The 19,915-nt window shown below is 47.3% G+C and overlaps 1 protein-coding gene across 1 annotated transcript in view; it reads left to right on the forward strand.

Annotated features, from left to right (window-relative positions):
- TRPC5 (transient receptor potential cation channel subfamily C member 5) overlaps window positions 1–19,915 on the forward strand; it is a 66,671-nt gene that overhangs the window by 42,448 nt on the left and 4,308 nt on the right. The window contains exons 6-7 of the mRNA XM_041484712.1: window positions 1,407–1,602; window positions 18,237–18,443. Coding sequence (XP_041340646.1) covers window positions 1,407–1,602; window positions 18,237–18,443 — 403 coding nt within the window. The remainder of the gene's footprint in view (window positions 1–1,406; window positions 1,603–18,236; window positions 18,444–19,915) is intronic.

The following is a 19,915-nucleotide window of genomic DNA, read 5'->3' on the forward strand; positions in this document are numbered from 1 at the left end:
TAAGAAACAGCTTGAACTTTGGGAGAAAGGTTTTTTGCTTTAAAGTGTCCTTATGATTTTGTCCAGTGAAAAACATAAGCTACATTCCCAAAGTATAAACAAAATCCTCATATAAGGCATGGGGGTACATGTGAACAATGCCTGGAGGTGATGGGAGAACAGATTCCTGGTATGTCAAGTAAAGTATCTGAATTATTCATATTGATGTGTCTAGTAGTCACATTTGAAATCATCTGCTGACCTCAGGCCAAAATGGGAACTCTTAAACAGGCATATAAATGTCATTTTTGGATGATATAAATGCCACATTTTGGAAAGCCAAAACAAAGATGCCCAAATAGAGCAATTACTGAGATTGCTGATTACGCATCTGACGTGACTGTGAAAGGTCACTTGAAGCAGAGGGACCTGGGATGATCTCATCAGCTCAGAGGGGTCAGGTCTGGTTCCTCTGTGGAAGGAAGCCTTCCAAAGAAGAGAAACTCTTGAGCTGAATTAATGTGATTACTCTCTTTCATCTGAGTCATTACTGAGCAGTGGTTGCAGGGTTTGGCCAGGGACTCTGCCCGAGGTGGGTGGGAGCTGCTGCTCCAACCACTCAGAGCCACCAGCATTTTGGGCAGGTGCACTGCAAACAGAGCAGCGTTTTGGGCAGGTGTATTCCAAACAGAGCAGCATTTTGGGCAGGTGTATTGCAAACAGAGCAGCATTTTGAGCAGGTGCACTGCTAACAGAGAGTGTTTTTGGGCAGGTGTATTCCAAATACAGCAGCACTTTGGGCAGGTGCACTGCAAACAGAGCAGCATTTTAGACAGGTGTATTGCAAACACAGCAGTGTTTTGGGCAGGTGTATTGCAAACAGAGCACTGCAAATTAGAGCAAAAGGTGCAAGTGCTGTGATTTCTGCCGTCTCCCACCTCGTGGTGCCTTGTTGTTGTGCACTGTTAACTGCTGCAGTCACTCTGCATATGGGGATGGGTTCCCTGAGCATTTATCCTGCAGACATGTTAATGATGCAGGCACTGATTAAACAGGAGAGTTTATGGATAGCAGCAGCATCGCAGCGTGGCAATTTTAATTAAATGGAATATATTGTGGCTGTTCTGTGCAATGTACAGAGTGGGACAGAGAGCCTTGGGTTCCTCGGGGAAGTTGTGCTGGCTGCATCTCACAAGGATGTGGACTGGGCTCTTGGACAGACAGCAAATGCTGTTGGTGGGACAGCTCTCACACGCATTGGCTGGTGGGTCACTGTGGCTGAGCACAGGCTGTCCCCAGGGAGGGATAAAAGGCTGTGCTGAGTGGCTGCTCTGTGGTGTCTCCCAATATCTGTGTATTCCCTACCTGAAGATCATTTTCCACCCCCCAGCATCAGGTAGACTGCTAAAAATCCGTTTCCTTTGCAGACTTTTCGAGACCCTCCAGTCACTTTTCTGGTCTGTGTTTGGGCTGCTGAACCTCTACGTCACCAACGTGAAAGCCAGACACGAGTTCACAGAGTTTGTTGGGGCCACGATGTTTGGGACCTACAACGTCATCTCCCTCGTTGTGCTGCTGAACATGCTCATAGCCATGATGAACAACTCCTACCAGCTCATTGCTGTGAGTTACCCCTTCTCTTTTTGCTGGGATTTCTCCCTGGGTGCCTCATTTGTCTGACTTGCAGCAGTTGGGTCCCTTCTCGGCTGCTGGAGACTGCTGCCCCCAGTTTCTGCCAGCAGGTAGTTTGGATTTCTGCTCACCAGCCTGAATCATGCCTGTGGAGGAGGTTTTGCTCTGTTTGTAAAGCTTCTTAGCTGGAAAAGGCTCATGGGCTGTGATCTGCCCCTGTCTCCTCCTGTGGGATAACCTTGCTGACCACCTTGGGTGTATAAAGGGAAGCCTTCCCACTGCTTCCTGATGTTTGGTTAGAACTGGGGGGTGGGTGTTGTGGTATATTTTTTTATCCTATTTCTGTTTTCTCATGTGAAACCATGTGTGTCAGGAGCCCAGTCCTGCAATTTCTTTTTACACAGTCTTCCCACTTGAAATTAGATCATGTCCATCTGTAATACCAGAGTCTCCTGGCTGTATAACCATGTGAGATTCCTGAGTAATCCCAGTGCAGGATGGATCTGAGCTGAGGCAGCTCGGGGCTGTGGAGCCCTTATCAAACTGAACTTTCATTTGAATGTTCAAAACTGTTTTCTCCACTGTAATCTCATTCTGTGTACCCAAAAGCCAATCTGTACCTTGATGATTAAATTTGTCAACAGACTGAAAGCTAAAGCAGCATGGCTCTGCATTTTAAGGCTCTTTAGGTTAGGAACAGTATGGAAGGAAGCAAAATCTTGTCTGCACAGCACTTCAGATAAACCAGTGGGCACTTAGTCTCCATTCTGACCACTGGCATGATAGGTTTGGAGACAGTGAGGTGCTGAACTGCTGCAGCATCTGGGAGCAAAACAGGAGTGGGGGGAGCTGTTTGTGCCCCTGGCTTGTCACTCGGTACAGAGTAGAGGCTTCCTCTGCTTTGGGTGACTCTTGTTTTATTCTAGAAGATAAACCAGGGCAAAAACAGAACAGAAGCATTTTCTCCTACTATTTCCATTTCCAAACTCCTGGACAAGTCTCCGAGGATGTGTTTGGGTGAGTTCCTTTCCTGGTAAAGCACAGAGGGGAGTATTGAGTTGTTTTCTTGAACAGGTTCCGCAATTGTTGTTGATTATCTGCTGATTCAAGTGGCTGCTAAATTCACTTGGTCAAATTGCTGATTCTTTTGGACATCTGATCTTTATCATGGTAAAAAGTTTGAGAAAAACTGGACCACTGACCTTCCAGATGAGCAGAAAAGCAGTTTATCACAAAGGCATTTATCAGTCTGTTTCAATGCTTGAAGTGCTTTCTCTTTGTTCACTGCTACTCCTCACATTCCAGGGAGGCTGAAATGAGGGACAGAAAACAAAGATTCTCTCCTTGGCCATTTTCTCCAATTCCCTTTCCTTTATTGTCATCGAACAGGCTTGTCACTAAGACAAAGCCCAAGCCTAAGACTGGCACAAGAATAGCAGAATTTGCTATTCACTGGGCCACAAACCACTCATCATTCTTTCCCCTGAATAATTTGAGTGATGCAATGCCACATTACACACAATCCCGCATGAATTAGAGGGACCCATCATAACAATTAACTGAAGAGAAGGGTCCAGAGAGGGCTGTTGTGTTAATGGTTTTGTGTTTGGAGCAGCTGGCACCGGGCACTGGCCCCATCAGAAACTCTGCCCTTGACAGACCCGGGGCTGGAGGACTGAGCTCTCCAGATAACTGAGGTAAAGCATGGGCTTCAGCGAGCAGTATGAGCTCCTGCCTGGGAAAATGACACTGGAAATGCTACAGGGGACTTTGCTGTCACTGAAACTGTCTGGCTGCAGGTGATACCCAGAGCAGTGACAATTCCCGGGAAGGCAAGAGGCAGGAACTTCCCATCTCTGCCTGCCGTGCAGTGCATGCAGCTGGGCTCTGCAAGCTGCATTCCTGCATGCTTCCTCTCAGGGACAAGTTTCCTTCTCAGGGAATTTGTGTCTTCTCAGGGCAAACATGAATTAATCTCTCCCCCGAAGAAAACAAGTCGTTAATAAACGTTGACCTTTACAAATGTGGGGCATTAATTAACCTCCTGTAATCAGGTTCACCCCCTGCTGAATGACAGCAGGCTGGGTGTTAGACCGGGCATTTCTTCCTCCTGGTATTTCTGTTGCAGTGGATCCACATGGAATGACAGCATTCCCGGGGGAAGGAGGGGAAAGGAGTCCTTGGGGTGGGGTGGAGGTCTTCTGCATCAGCAGGAAATCCTGTGCCTGAGCATCACTGCAGAGCAATAAAACAGATGTGGGGGATGAGAGGAGAGTGCATCTCTGCCTGCTGACTCCCCTGCAGTGGAGTGCTGAGGACATCTTCATTAATCCCGTTTGTTAATGAGCCCCAGGCACTGCTGCAATGCAAACAGGCTTTCTCCTCTCCTCTCCTGCAGGGACAAATACACCTAATGCATTTGTTAGGAAAATCCACAAACACCAGAGGTTTATGTCCAAAAAGGAGACAGAGGAGTCCTTTGTGACTTTATTCGGATAAAGGGAGAGGCCATGGGGCATTCCCCTGGGATATCTCCAATTTTTGGAGGACACAGCCTCCTTTTTATCCCAATTTCCAGCCACATTTCCCTTCTCTCTTTCCCCATTGGCTGAGGTACTTGAGAAGTACAGACTTCCTGATACACCTGATACCGAAGAATTCCCTCTAATCTATAACCCTCCCTTTAATTTTTAATTATTACAGAATTTAGGGGTTTTTCTTCCCCATTGTTTCTTTCATCTTTCAGTGTCTAATTTCATTTATCAGCAAACCTAAAGTTTATTTGTAAAAGCAAATATCTTCTTCCATTCATCAATCAGTGGAATCCTTCCCATTGTTTCTTTTATCTCCCAGTGCTAGTTTTATCTACCAGCAGACCCACAGCTTGTTTGTAAAGACAAATCTGCTGTTCCTCTCACATTTGTAGCAGTTATTCTTCAGGTCAGCTTTTCTCCTGTACTCACATGTGAGTTTCTGCTGTGAGGTTTGAGAAAGGAGAACCTGGGCTGCTCCTCCTTGGCCCTTCCTTGTGTGTCCCCAGTCTGGGGATTAGGGCTTGGTGCTTAATTAGGCACTGCAGGCACACAGCATGAAAGCACCAGTGGCTGTGGAAGGCAGAGCAAGGCAGCAAAGAGTAAAACCTCTGCTTCAAGTGGATCCTGACTCAGAGAAGGAAGAACTTTTCTGCCATAATTTTGTTGGTTTTTTCCTCAGCTGTTTCAGACTTCAATAAATACATACTTCCAGGAGTGCCCTGAAGCAGTCTCAATATCGATTATTTCCAGACAGCCCATTTTTCTCCTTTGCCAGTCCATAGTTTGGTTGTGGCAGGCACCATCTTTCACCAAGAAAGCAAACAAAATCCAAATGCAATCCCCCAAATTTCCATACCTCTCGTGCTGTTTCAATATGGGGAGATCAGAATATTTTATACAAGCAACACAGGATGCAGTGGGATGTTATGCACTGCCAGCTCCCTCATCTCAATACCTTCCAGACCGTGGCAGAAATACCATCAGAGGATGGGAAGGGGAATTTGTCACAATCACAAGAGGAAGGACAAGGGAATGATGTGAGAGTGGCCAGGTGGCTGCATCATTTGAAAGTAACTGAGTGGGTGATGAGGACGCTTTGTGTGATGGGCTGTTTCTCATCAAGTCATACAATCCTCCTGCCAGATGCCAGTTTTTCAGAGTAAGGGGGATAGTTGGTGTTCCCGAGGGTGCAGTGCATTTTGGCCCTGGGGGTGCCCTCGGGTGCAGGGACACTTGCAGGGATTTCAGGTGTATTTTCTGACAGCCTGTTCCTTGTGGCCGCACCTGTGATTAGTCTGGGGAGTCAGGCAGGAATGAGTCACTGGAGCTGCACCAAGAGTTGTGACTCTGCGGCAGCAGGAGCAGTGTCAGTGGAAGAGCAGCAGCCAAGGGCTGAGCTGGGTGGAAACCACGGGCTGGGGCTGCTGGGCAGAGCTGCAGGTGAGTTAGGGTGGTAAATGGTGCACAACAGCTCTGCACCCACCAGCACAATAAAGAGAGATGTGAGCCCTCACTGCCTTCAGATGTTCTAGCATAAAAGCACAAAGATGCTTAAATACCTCAGGGATTACTGACACCAAAGTGAGCCTGAGAAAGATTCCCTCTAACTCCCAGGGGTGAAGGTGTTGCAGCCTCGAGTGTGTGATGCAGTGTCCTCGTGTGATGTTGCAATAATGACTTCAGCAGTGAGCATAAGGTTACAAAATTGTTCTGCCTATTGCATTTTGTATCCTCCTGTTGGTTGGTATGTCTGTTATTTCAAGCTAGCATATCTCAGACAGCTGTTCCTCCAAAAGGCTGAAGTCTTAAAAAAAAAAAAAAAGAAAAATCTAAGCGTGTCTCTGAGGGTAGTGTATGTTTAAATAGGAATAGTTGCCAGTGGGTTGCACAAGTCAGGGCATCGGGCACCAACCTCAGGATGCAGTTTTAGATGATGAAATTAAATGGAGTGGATTAATACAAGTAGTTAAGGATGAGAATGAAGAAAAGAAATATTTTGCATAGCAAAACAAAAGCTGTACACTAAACAGAAATGGCATGTGCAGCTAAAAAATAAATAAAACTTTGACTATAAGTATAGGGATATGAGATATGCAATTTTCTCAATTTTTGCAGGCTAGAGAGCAAATTGTTCTGCCTATTTTGTATCCTCCTGTTGGTTGGTATGTCTGTTATTTCAAGCTAGCATATCTCAGACAGCTGTTCCTCCAAAAGGCTGAAGTCTTAAAAAAAAAAATAAAAATCTAAGTGTGTCTCTGAGAGTAGTGTATGTTTAAATAGGAATAGTTGCCAGTGGGTTGCACAAGTCAGGGCATCGGGCACCAACCTCAGGATGCAGTTTTAGATGATGAAATTAAATGGAGTGGATTAATACAAGTAGTTAAGGATGAGAATGAAGAAAAGAAATATTTTGCATAGCAAAACAAAAGCTGTACACTAAACAGAAATGGCATGTGCAGCTAAAAAATAAATAAAACTTTGACTATAAGTATAGGGATATGAGATATGCAATTTTCTCAATTTTTGCAGGCTAGAGAGCTTAAAAATTAAGGCACAGAGAAACATAAAGATTTTTCAGCTCCCTATTACATGGCTTCCAAGATAAACTTGGATTTCTCCCAGGTGGCAGTTTCAAACTTTTCTTCTGCAAAACACACAGATTCCTCCACTTTTCTGCACCAGCCAAACTCCCTCAGCACCATGGCAGTAATTGCTACCCAGTTTAATTCACAACACCAGCAGATATTCTCTTCCCCACTGTGATTTGTGACCCTCAGGACTGTCAGAAAATGTTCCTCTGCTTGCACGACCTGCACAGTTATTACCTGGTGGTTTTGCTAAGGAGGAATTTTATGAATCAATAAACTTAGTTTAAAGTACAACAGCTGCCCAGTCCCTGCATTTGGCAGATTTTGGGGTGGTGGGTGTTCCCCTACAGAGGTAAGGCCAGCTCCTAAATCTGGTCTCAGAACTCAGCTCATTTAAAGCATCAGGAAATGTTCATCTCCCAGGCCCATTTCAGCACCATTAATTTGAATTTCTTAGAAATTAAGCCATTGGTTTTTAACTCCGTAATGCAGCAGGAAATGAAATTATGCTCTTGTTGTGTTGCCAGTACAAGCTGGGATCAATTTTTCTTGAAGCTTTTTATGGTGCAGTGAAACAAGGAGGTTCTGGGAAGAGGATGAAATGGCTCTTCTGTAGTTTGCCAGCTGGGTGAAGTACCCCTCTTTGTCCCTCAGTTTTGTGGCCCTCAGAGCCTCCTGCTGACCAACACACACATCTGCTGGTCGCTGCCCCCATGCAGATGTGTTTGAGGTGCAGGTGACACACTCACACCTTTGCTTTATTCTGCAGCACAGCTGTAATTACCCAGATCTCAATTACTGTGCTGCTCGAGCTCATCTGTGGGATAATTAATTAATTAATTGAAATGGGAAATTCTCCTGCACTTAGTCAGTGCCTTCAGTGACACCTGGACAGGCAGACAGGACAAGGGGAATGGCCTTGAGCTAAAGGAGGGTGGGTTTAGACCAGACATAAGGGAGGAATCCCTCCCTGTGAGGGTGGGCAGCCCTGGCACAGGGTGCCCAGAGCAGCTGTGGCTGCCCCTGGATCCCTGGCAGTGCCCAGGGCCAGGCTGGATGGGGCTTGGAGCACCCTGGAATGGTGGAAGGTGTCCCTGCCATGGCAGAGGGTTGGAATGAAATGAGCTTTAAGGTCCCTCCTAACCCAACCCATCCCAAGATTCCATGATTTCTGTTCCATTTCCCATGGAGTGCAATCCGTGTGAAGAAATGCTGGACCCCCGCACCCTGTTCCCTCCTGAGGAGCTGTAGCCCACCTCTGGAGCAGTGGGACTGATACCCAAGGCTGAGTACTCTCTCTGGACTTTGTGACTGGCTGTGGGGGGACTCCCAGCAGATTTTCATTGGAAAATGAAGGGAAATCTGCAGCAGTGGTGTGTTGGAATGCTCCCATACAGCCTGTGGGTGTGAAATTAGCCCTGGAGCCTTGCTCCACACTGGCAGGCAGCTTAATTGCTTTTTGTAAGCAAGCTAAAGGATTCATTTGAAGGTGTAGAACTGTTTGTCTTTTTGCTGGCTCTGGACTAATTACATGTAACCCATGGACTTGAATCACATTGTTAATATTCATCTGGTGTTTGCAGAGCCTCTAAATAGAGGCACTCGATGTGCTCCAGCTTCACATGCTGCATCTTCTGTTCTTAGACCAGACAAAGTTGGTGCTCCATCCTAGGATCCAATCCTGCCTCTCCTGTGTGTGCTGGCAGCAGAATCAGGAGGTTCAGCCTTTCTGTTGCCTTTAATCTTTGAAACCACAGGAGTTTATGTGTCCCTGGGAGCCACCATGGCCAAACCATCTCGGGGCTTATTCAGGGCAGAAAAGTTAACTCAAGTAAAAAAAAAATATGAGCTTGCAATCTGTAGATGAGCCCTGGATGATTTAAGATATTCCAGGGAGTTTGCTGGCATTTATTTTTGGAATTTTCAGGGCTGGGCTCTGGGGGTTTTTTGGTGTGGTTAACACCCCAGTGCCCTGCCTGACAGGTCAATAACTCTCTGCCCATTACGTGAGAGCAGCACAGCAAGGTTTGCTCTTGCTACGTGATAGAAGTTGAAGTATCCAGATGGAACCACATAGGTTGCAGCCCCTGCATTATCCCATCTTTTATTTAGGCCTGACAAGCTCAATTAGCATTATCTTGTGCTTCTGCATCGAGGGGACTCTTGTTAGAAAGGCAGGAGAAAAGACAAAAAGTGAAGGATAAAGGAAGAATATTACTGAGGAAAAAGCAGTGAAATACTAAAAGGGATTTATCTGGGAAGAGCTTTCCCCTGGTACTGAGCAATGGAAACAGCTATATTACTAAGAATTCTCTGAAATATGACTTTTTAGATGCCAGTGCTTCACATTTCCTTTTGCAACATGCTGCAATCTTGCAAATAAATGGATGCTGATCATACAGGTGAAAGAGGATACACACAACCACTCCTAATTAAATGGGGATAAGATTAATAACCTTTTTCTGTTTGCTGGTCCTGTTCCCTGTAGCCACTCAGCTACAACCCCTGCTTTTTGGGGGAGAAACCAGAGCCTTCTCTCCTGAGTCAGTGCTATCTGCACAGCTCAAGGTTCACTTACAGACTGGAGCAATCTCATACATTTATAATCTGTCCCTTCCCTTTGGCTCAAGGATGTATTTAAATGATCACACAGGATTTTTTTATTTTTTGAGCAATTACTCAATTTTTGGCAGCTAAGCTCAGGCACTGCATTTAAGTGGCTGTGCAAGCAGGCTGCCTTCCAGAGGTGCTGGGCACCTGCTGCTCCCTCTGGTGCTGTGACCTTTACAGGCTCAGTAAAACACATAATCCAGCCCCACTCCTGTGCTGAGGAAAGGCAGTTTATGGGCAGTCATAAAAGAGCAGAACACTGAAGCATTTGGTGCCTGAATACTTGCACAGAGTCGTGTTCCTGCAAGGAGCAGGGAGGGGACACGAGGAGCAGCAGCCTTGCCTTTGGTTTGAGGAGATGAGGGAATTCTGAGGAGATTTGGGGAGGAGAAGCCTGGCACCTCCAGCTCCCTCTGCAAGCCCCAGAGGCTGCTCCAGCCCAGTTTCACAGTGTTCTGCTCCATCCTCAGCAGGACACCGTGACTCACAGGCTGGTTTTGTGCTCTGCCCGTGGTTTGTCCTTCCCCTTTGAGGCACACCTGCAGCAGCCCAGCTGGAGAAGGCAAGGTCAGAGAAGTGCTCTGCACAGGGAGTGCAAGGTGGTGAATTCTGCAGTGCTCCTTCCTTCCAGGGCAAGTTTGTGCCAGGGAATCATCCTGGCTGTGTCCAGCAGAGAATCCAAGGTTCCCATCCACCTGCAGCAGGTGGCCTGGACTGACAGATTGAGCACCCTGAAGCCGGAAAAGAGAACTGAGTTTGGTTCCTAACCTTTGGGAATGGTTACTCAGAGAGGAACAGGAACTTTCTTGAGCCCAGCAGTATCTCCAAGTGTAATGCAGATATCACACCTTTAGCAATGGGAACTTTATGAACTCTTAGAGAGGCTTGGGTTGGAAAGGACCTTTGAAGATCAAATCCCAGCCTGACTGGCTATGCAGAAAAAAATCAAAGACAATCTTCTGGAAGTAGGGCAAGTAAAAATGAGGCTAAGTTTGTTTATTTTTTGCCTTAGCACTCACAGAATCATCAGCACTCAAACACTTTGGGTTATCCATACCTGCTCAGCCCTCCAGTTCTCCAGGACATGCGAGAGTTACTTGGTTTTGACCTGGCTGGAGGTAGTGAAGTTATCAGCACAGATGCCCCTTATCTCTCTGACCTTCAGCATGAAAAGAGGCTCTTATCAGGCAGTGATGGAGCAGAAAGAATAGACGGCAGGAAGAACAGAGCCTTGGTGATATCTTCCTGCTGAGGCTTTTAGAGAGCTGTTTCTCTGCATGACCTTCCCACTGCTCCGATTTATTTGACTATTAAAATAAAAACTGAACTTAACTGGAATATGACTGCAGAAACAAAAAGGTGTCAGTTCCCATAATTTAACTGCAATAAAACCAGCACAATCCCCAGTTCTCTGTGTTTTCTCCAATATAATATTCCCTGGCCTTCTCATTAGCTCTTGTTGCTTCCATCCAAGATGCTGCTGGGAGATGAAAAGTATTTGATATATATCTATATATGTACATATAACCTAAATACATTGTGGAATGCTGCAGCGCATTGCAAGCCATAATAAAAATTTTAATTATGAATATCTTCTGCACATGGAAGTTATAAATAGCAGAGATGCTAAAGCATGCATTTTCCAAGTACAAACTGATTCCCCAGGGCAGGGAGAAGCAGCCAAGGTTCTGGGCAGGTTCTGGGCAAGGTTCAGGGCACAGCTCCTGTGACAGGTCTGCTGGGCTGTCACCCAGGAGGGAATGTCCCTGCTCTCTGCCTGACCTGGCGTGTTCAGAAGCCACTTGTGGTTTTCTTTTCCATCACAACCAACCCCATTTCCATAATTCCTCAGCCTCTTTGGCTGTGCTCCAGAGGTGGAGTCCTTTATCCAACTTTTAACAAAATGCAGGTCCTGTGCTGTCTTGTTGACATTGCACTGGCCATTCCCAAGTGGAGGCCTTGGACACTGCAAAATTAATTTTTCCCAACTTCCTCCATTACAGTGTGTTCTTTCAGGGGCTCTGCCATGTGGGATCTTGCCCAGCTTTCAGGTTCTGAAGGCTCACAGTCCCAGTGATGGCTTATCTGCTATATAAAACTTTGGATTTGAGGTTTTTTCTTCCTTGCTTTCCTCACCTAAGAGCCTTGCTGCCTTTTGCCAGACAAGGCTAGCTCTTGCCTGAAGTCAGTTACCTTCATCCTGGTCCAAGAATTCACTTCCCTTGTTTCCCAGTGCTAGTATTTATTTGTGAGTATTTCCTCAGGACCTGCCTCTGCTCCTTTTCTGTGCTGGAGCCAAAATCCCCCTGTGTCCCCCTTGGAGCTGCATCCTGGGGAGCTGCTCTCCCTTTCCCCCCGCCTGCCCTGCCTGCTGCTGCAGGGGCTGCTCCAGGTGTGCTTCCCCTGATTTTGCTCTGCCTGGGCTGGTGTCCCAGGGCACTGCCACAGCTCCTCCTCGGAGCCACTGCGGCTGCCCAGGACCTGCCTTGTGCTCCTCGGTGCTTTCATCTCTTCTCTGGCTGTCTCACCCCCTAACTGTTGTAATTGCTTTTCCTAATGCTAGGTTGTCCTCCTTTAGTAATTTTTCTTGTATTATTTTGGAGATTGATCCTATTAAGTTCTTACCCCTCAGTGTGTCATCCCCAGCTTTGAAAGCAAAGTCATTTGTTGCCAGCTGCAGCTGAATTACCTATGCATTAATTGACTTTGTAGCTTCCTGATTTTCTCACAGGCTTTTTCTTTCTATGACATCCTTTCTTTTGAAAAATGTTAAGTACCACTTACGTCAAACAGCCTGCTTGGGATTTTGTTGCTTGCTTCTTTGAGCTTGTCACCAAACCCCTGAGCTCTGCTGATGTTATTTCCAGTTTGCCCGACACATATTACAAAATTAACAGCTTTAAAACAGCACAAGAGTTGCCTGTGTGGAGTTCTGTAAAGATTAAATTTCTCCTGACCCTCTTTCTGCAGTGTTTTCTGTTCAGGACACACAAGGGCATCTTTCTTGTGCCAGCCTGCTTGAAAGCCAGCCCTGAGATATTTTCTGTGCAGTTTCCTGCTCTGGGTTTAGCACAGAGCAATAAAGAGGCACGTGGAGAGAGAAGTATATTGAATAGAGTCTAATGACTTCTCCTAGGCTTTGCAGCACTGCTAATTACACAGCAAAAAAGGCACCTTTGAAGTTCCTGTGCCTCTCGGGCAGCCAGCCTCCCTTACTCAGGAGCCTGCAAGGCAAATGTTACATCTCCTCCTTCCTTCCTAGACCAAAGTACAGCTTGGGCACATCCTAATCCTGTGGGGCTGCTGGTGGCTCTTCCTGGGCTGGGGCAGCAGCAGAGAGCTGCTCCTGCTGCAGAAATCACTCCAGCTCCTGCCAGCACTCCTGGCACAACCTGAAAGCTTCCCTTCCCTCCTTCAGAGGCACTCAGCCACGGCCAGACAGCCTGGTCCCCAGGGCATTGTCAGAGCCATCTATATCTGCATCTGACAGGCAGCAGCCTGATTTCCAGCCTAGCCCACTGCCTGTTGTGTAATAAAACACACGAAAGGCACACACAGCCCTTTTCGTGCCAGCCAGTGATGCTGGGGATCTTTATGGGTTATTCCTTCCAAGTGGGTGTGGGGAGGATTTGCATCCCAGGAACTCCCAGAGGAAGGGCAGGAGCCCTTGGGCACCTCTGCGTGGCACAGAGGAGCTGGAGCATCATGGAGCTGATCATCCTGGCATTGTTTGACAGTGGAAAAGTTTGAGGATCTCAGCACGCCTGGCTGCTGAGCATCATCATCACCCCAGCATTAGATTTCATAGACTCATGGAATGATTTGGGTTGGAGATCCTTCAAGATCATCTCGTTCCACCCCCTGCCATGGGCAGGGACACCTCCCACTGTCCCAGGCTGCTCCAAGCCCTGTCCAGCCTGGCCTTGGACATTCCTAGGAATCCAGGGGCTGCCACAGCTGCTCTGGGCACCTGTGCCAGGGCCTGCCCACCCTCACAATAAAGGAATTGATCTTAATATCTAACCCTGCCCCTGGGAGCTGAGGGTTTGAACCACAGCTCTGCACCAGCCTGATCCAGAGTGCAGGGACACCTGTAAAATCCACAGGGTGGCCAGAATCCATCTCAGCCCTGAGCCAACCAAAACTCAGGGCTATCCCTGGGCTTCCAGGGGTGTTCAGCACTTAAGAGCCAGGAGATGGGTCTCCTGTGCCTTGATTTGCCACAGGCTTTCCAGGGATGAGCTTCAGCTCCTGTGTGGTAAGAGGAATTCACAGTGATCCCTGCACCAGCTTCCCAGGCATGAGGGAGCTGGAATAACTCATGGAGAGGTTTAGGAACCTGGAGCCTGTGGCAGAAGTATCCACCTCATGCAGAAAGCTGACAGCATCTTCCCAGACAGCTGGGTCTGTGTGGCTGGGTCAGGACTCACTGCTGTCATTGGCAAAGTATGATCCAACCTGCATGGCCCGAGCAGGAGAGGGTGATGGAAATCTTTATGGAAAACATCTCAGAAACTTTTTCACGTTTTCTACACAGAGATAAGGACAGAGATTAATGTCTGAATTACCCTGGATAATTAGTGTAGCAGGTAATCATTTAAAATCTGGCACATCTGTGAATACATCACTTTGACTGAATTAGAAAATATTTGCAACTGCTACAGTGAAATGGCTTCAGCCATCCCACAGGGAAATCTTTGTGGGAGATTAATTCTCACTTCAAATGGCAGAGATTTGCAAGAGGATTATGTGGCCAGGATGACACATTCACATTGTGATAGGAAGTGAGACAGTTTTTTTTTTCCTCACAGCAGAGCCGAGTGCTGGTTCCTTTGAGTTCATGAATTCTTTGAGCTTGAGGGCTCAGCCCTCTTAAGTGTGGAGTGTTTGATAGCTGAAACACTGAGCAGTGCTTGAAAGAAAATGGTGACAAGAACAAGGGCGAGAGAGACAGAAGCTCTCAAAGAGAGGACACTGAAATCCCAACTTAGATTAAAATTCCTGAAGCAACAAGGTCACGCTGGCAAAGCTAATGAATGTGGGGCTTTAGCTTATTAGAAATGTTACCAAAGAGCTGTCATCTAAGAACACTGCATGAGGCAGCACAGGTCTGGGAGGATCCTGTGCTCACTGCTCAGACTCAGGCAGCTCCCAAAAATGTGTCTCTTGCCCAGGGGCAGCAGTCACTGGGGAAACACCCCAAACCTGGAGCGCCCCTGGTGGGGCCACATTCCCAGCCAGTGCAGGGACTGATGTCCTGGCTGTTTGTCCCAGGTGCTCCAGCTTTGAACTGGGTGCAGAACAGATACTGAAGTGGTTTTTTGGTGCTCAGCACAGGGAGGAGAGTCTGGGGAGCTGTAGCTTTGTGTGAGGATTTTATTGCTTACAGCACTAAGGAGATCTCTAACCAAGAAAATGGTGGTTTCCTGGCACACAAAGACATTGTCAGTAAAATTGAAGTGTCTCTTTGCTGTATATTTCCAACACAAAACTGCTGCCAGGAGCTCTCATCTGATTTGCTCAGGTTCACAAAACATCAAGGTGAATAATTGAGACAGGCTGCGTTTGCAAACTCTGGGGAATTTGCAGCAGCAGAACAGAGAAGGGGAGAAAAGACACTTAGAGCTTTGTACAGGGGGTCTGGTCTATCTTTTCAGAGAGGTTATGGTGCACTTGTTGACTGAGACAGCACAAGAAGAAGTACAGGTGGGGTGAAGCCAGCATCCACAGACACACCCAGACCAGCAGGGATTTGTTCAGACCAGCCTCAAAACTTCCTAAGGGAAAAGCCTTGCTCAGCTTCACAGCTCTCAGCCCTAGGAAAGCTCGTGTAGTCACAGAATCCAGAATGGTTTGGGTTGAGATCACCTTTTCCAACCCTCTGCCATGGGCAGGGTCACCTTCCATGAGACCAGGCTGCTCCAAGCCCTGCCCAGCCTGGCCTGGGACACTTCCAGGGATGGAGTGTCCCATCCAGCTATTTTAAAAATGAAAAAACAAAAAGTAAAAAAAAAACCCCTCTGCTTTGTGCAGAAAAGCTTTTTAAGCCTTTTCCTTCCTTTCCCAGAAACCAATTTGCAATCCCCAAGGTAGAGATTTGCCTTACCTTCCTCTTCAAACAGCATCCAGCATCCAGTGCCAAACTGCATCTGCCCAGGATGGGCTCTTTGATGAAGTTTCTGAAGGAAACTGCTGCCAAGTCCCCACTCCTGATCCCACTCTGACACCCGGCCTTTGATGGACTCTGGTGGAGGGGAGGGCTGGACTTATCACAGAATATCACAGAATATGCCAGCTTGGAAAGCAGCACATTCACACCTACTCCTGTGTTGACAAAGAAGTTAAAAGATACATCTCTATCCAAAATAAGTCTTTGCACTGTCCTTCAGTCCCTGCCTTGCCCAGAGCTCCCCAGCTGCCCCAGGCAGGGCTGCCAGGTTCAGTTCCTGTCAGCCCCAGCAGGGCTGTGTCATTCAACCCTGGGCTCATGGAGATCTTCCCCTAAAAAATGCTGTAGATGCTCAGACCAGCAATGTGCAGCTGCCACTGGGCTTTTCCTGGGAAAGAGCAGGGGAGGATACCAGGAAAAATTAGCTTGGATACCAGAAAAATTAGCTTGGATACCAGGAAAAATTCATTTTCCTAAAGAATTGTCCAGCACTGTCACAGCTGCCCAGGGCAGTGGTGCAGTCCCCATCCCTTGGGGGATTTAAAAGGTGTGTGGATGTGGCACCTGGGGCCAGGGGTTAGTGGTAGCCTTGGGGAATGGTTGGAGTTGATGATCTTAGAGGGCTTTTCCATGATAAATGATTCTATATCCAGGTGAAGCACAGGAAGTGCAGCTCAGGCCCCTTCTCTCCCCCCTCCCTGGTCCCTCTGGGCTGCCCTGGCCTGCAGTGCCCATCGTTCCTCTTGTTTCAGCTCGAGCTGCCCAGACCTGGAAAGGCTCAGGTGGAAAGATGGGCATGAGGGAGCTTTCAGGTGTGGGCAGGGAGCAGCCAGCTCTGCTTCTGGAAGGGGCTGAGGCAGCTCTGCCTGGAACTGGGAGCAGTTGACAAGCAGGAGTTGTCCTGTGGGCTGGCAGGCTGGACAAATGAACTAAAAATGAGCAGGAGTTGTTATTTTTTTAAAATCTATTTTAATTTTTTTTTTCAAGTGGTGGCAATTGGTCCTACTGCTACAAACTGCTTTTTTTTTTTACTACCCAGGACTTCATTTCCAGCAGCATCAACTCGTGGTACTTCACAGCAATGCTGCAGCTCACCTGTTTGTGGGGTGTGATGGTGTTTGAGGAAAAAGGGGCATGACAGGCTGCACCTCTGAGCTTCCCTATGGTTTTCAAAGAGCCCCTGTGGTAAACTGGCAGGGGACAATGATGGTCTGGGCTGGTTCAGACCATCTGCAGAGATTAATGTGCTCCCAGGCCACTGAGACAGTCGATCTAAATCCAGGGCTGCACATAATTTGAATACATTACCAAAATGGAGTTCAGCTGCACCTCACTGTCAAAATGTGAGCATATTTTACCCGTGTCAGGGCGCTGGAGCATGGCCAGAGAGCCAGTGTAGTAATTTTTTGGGCATGATGTTCAGCAATATTTTATTAAACTCCCTGTCCTACACTTCAGTGCCTGCCTGCCAGAGCTGCAGCCCAGCACCCCTCTCTCAATAAGCTGCTTGTTCCAGCCTCACTGAAATCTCCTCAGAAAATTAAAGCCCTGCATTGTCCTTTTCTCCCACCTTGTGCTGTTCTTAGCCTGAATCACCGTGGCTTTGGTTTAATCTGGTGTCAGACACCGTTCACGCAAATGCTGAGCAGCTGAAATGTCACAACCGTCGGCTGAGCGCTGCTCTGCAGTGGTAACAACACACAGTACACCATTTCAGCTCAGGCTACTGGTGTCAGCTGTGTTCAGCACAAATTATTTCCCCCCCTTTTCTGCCTAATGTCAGAATTTCTGCAGAACCTACAAAACAGTGGCATTTTTTTCAACTTTAAAACTAGCACAAAGCAGCACGAGATCTGTTTTGGGTCTCTGCAGCATCTCTGGCTGCAGGGAGCTGCCTCTGCCCTGGTGTTGGAGGGAATATGCACTGTGTTACTGGGTTGGCTCCACCATCATTAAAAATTGACTAAATTTTGCTCCCCAAACCCAGCTATTCTGAAGTCTGTAAGGTCAGTCCCTTCCATAACTCAGCATTCCTTTCCTGGGGACTGTATGGACCCTGTGTCTATCCGTGCAGCTGTGAAATGATGGTGTTAACTTCCCACCTCCACTTTGTCGGGGTGAAAAACACCAGGGCACAGCAAGCCATCATGGTGATAATATAAATGCAAAAAACCCACCAACCCAAGAGTAAAATGTCTCCTGGCTTCTGTAAGGATAATGCAGAGGCAAGATGTAAAATACGACACACATAAAATGTGTCATTTCCTTATAAGAGCAGAATTAATGGAGGCTATAAAAAACAAATCAAAAACCACTATGGAAGACTTTTTTTCCCAGGGAAGAATATGAGAATTCATTGTATTTAGACATGAGGAACAGTGGTTTGTGATAATAAAAGTGCTAGCAAAGAGCAAAGTAAGAAATGTGTTTTCTTGCTTCTTGCATTGGTGAACTAATAAGCACAACATCTTGAGGACAAAGCTGGCCTCTAGCACATGGAATTCTCCTTGCTGGATATTGCTCTCCTCTGCTTTCTCAGTGGTTGGTGTTTTTTCACTCCAGCTACATTTCACACCAATTTTTTTACGCCCCCCCAGCGAGGGAGATGTAAGGAGTGACACTGCTCTGCCTGCAGCTGGAGAAATCCCTCACACCTCCCCTCCTCAGCCTGGCTCCAGGAACACCTGCCTGCAGCTGCTGATGGTCTCTGCCCTCCTCTCACAGGACCACGCGGACATCGAGTGGAAGTTTGCACGGACGAAGCTCTGGATGAGTTACTTCGACGAAGGCGCCACTCTGCCCCCTCCTTTTAACATTGTCCCCAGTCCCAAGTCGGTCTGGTACCTTTGCAAGTGGATCCACAACCAGCTGTGCCCAGGAGATGACTCTGACAACGAACAGAAGAGGCACGAAAACCTCAAAACGTTCACAGTAAGGAGCTGACGGGCTTGTGCTTGCTTTCTGGAGGGTGTTGGGGATATTCAGGGTTCTGAGGGATCAGCAGAAGGTTGCGGGATCATCACTTGCTCTCTGGGTTTCAAAAGCCAGGTGTCTGCTAAGGAAGGCAGGAGCCTCCTGTGAAATGGGAAATGTAAACCCCCTTCCTCCAAATTATTATAATTTTGAAAATAAGAAGCTGTCAGGCAAAGATATGGAAATAGGAATAACATTTCTTTACTAGGAAAACTGAAATACAAATGCAATAGTACAATCAAAAACCACTACTGCCAGAGTCAGAACATGCTCTGACCCCCTGTGTGTCAGGGTGGTGGCACAGTCCCATCCCATGGGGGCTCAGCCCTCCTGCAGTGCCAGCTGTGCTTCTGCTGGAGCAGGGATCCTGCACAAGGCTGGAGTTTTCCTCTGAAGCTCCAGGGCTGCTGGAGATGGGCCTGCTCTCCCTCTGGGAATGCAGGGCAGGAGAAAGCTGCTCCTCTGGGAATGCAGTGGGCAAAGGCTGCTGTGCTGTTCCAGGCTCAGATTGTATCCAGGTAGGAATGCTTGGCTCCTCCCCTGGGCAGAGCATCTCCCAGTGGGATGATGGAATTTCTTTAAAACTAGCACAAAGCAGCACGAGATCTGTTTTGGGTCTCTGCAGCATCTCTGGCTGCAGGGAGCTGCCTCTGCCCTGGTGTTGGAGGGAATATGCACTGTGTTACTGGGTTGGCTCCACCATCATTAAAAATTGACTAAATTTTGCTCCCCAAACCCAGCTATTCTGAAGTCTGTAAGGTCAGTCCCTTCCATAACTCAGCATTCCTTTCCTGGGGACTGTATGGACCCTGTGTCTATCCGTGCAGCTGTGAAATGATGGTGTTAACTTCCCACCTCCACTTTGTCGGGGTGAAAAACACCAGGGCACAGCAAGCCATCATGGTGATAATATAAATGCAAAAAACCCACCAACCCAAGAGTAAAATGTCTCCTGGCTTCTGTAAGGATAATGCAGAGGCAAGATGTAAAATACGACACACATAAAATGTGTCATTTCCTTATAAGAGCAGAATTAATGGAGGCTATAAAAAACAAATCAAAAACCACTATGGAAGACTTTTTTTCCCAGGGAAGAATATGAGAATTCATTGTATTTAGACATGAGGAACAGTGGTTTGTGATAATAAAAGTGCTAGCAAAGAGCAAAGTAAGAAATGTGTTTTCTTGCTTCTTGCATTGGTGAACTAATAAGCACAACATCTTGAGGACAAAGCTGGCCTCTAGCACATGGAATTCTCCTTGCTGGATATTGCTCTCCTCTGCTTTCTCAGTGGTTGGTGTTTTTTCACTCCAGCTACATTTCACACCAATTTTTTTACGCCCCCCCCAGCGAGGGAGATGTAAGGAGTGACACTGCTCTGCCTGCAGCTGGAGAAATCCCTCACACCTCCCCTCCTCAGCCTGGCTCC

Source organism: Pyrgilauda ruficollis, unplaced genomic scaffold (assembly GCF_017590135.1).
Source record: "Pyrgilauda ruficollis isolate IOZ18807 unplaced genomic scaffold, ASM1759013v1 scaffold67, whole genome shotgun sequence".
Classification (NCBI taxonomy): domain Eukaryota; kingdom Metazoa; phylum Chordata; class Aves; order Passeriformes; family Passeridae; genus Pyrgilauda; species Pyrgilauda ruficollis.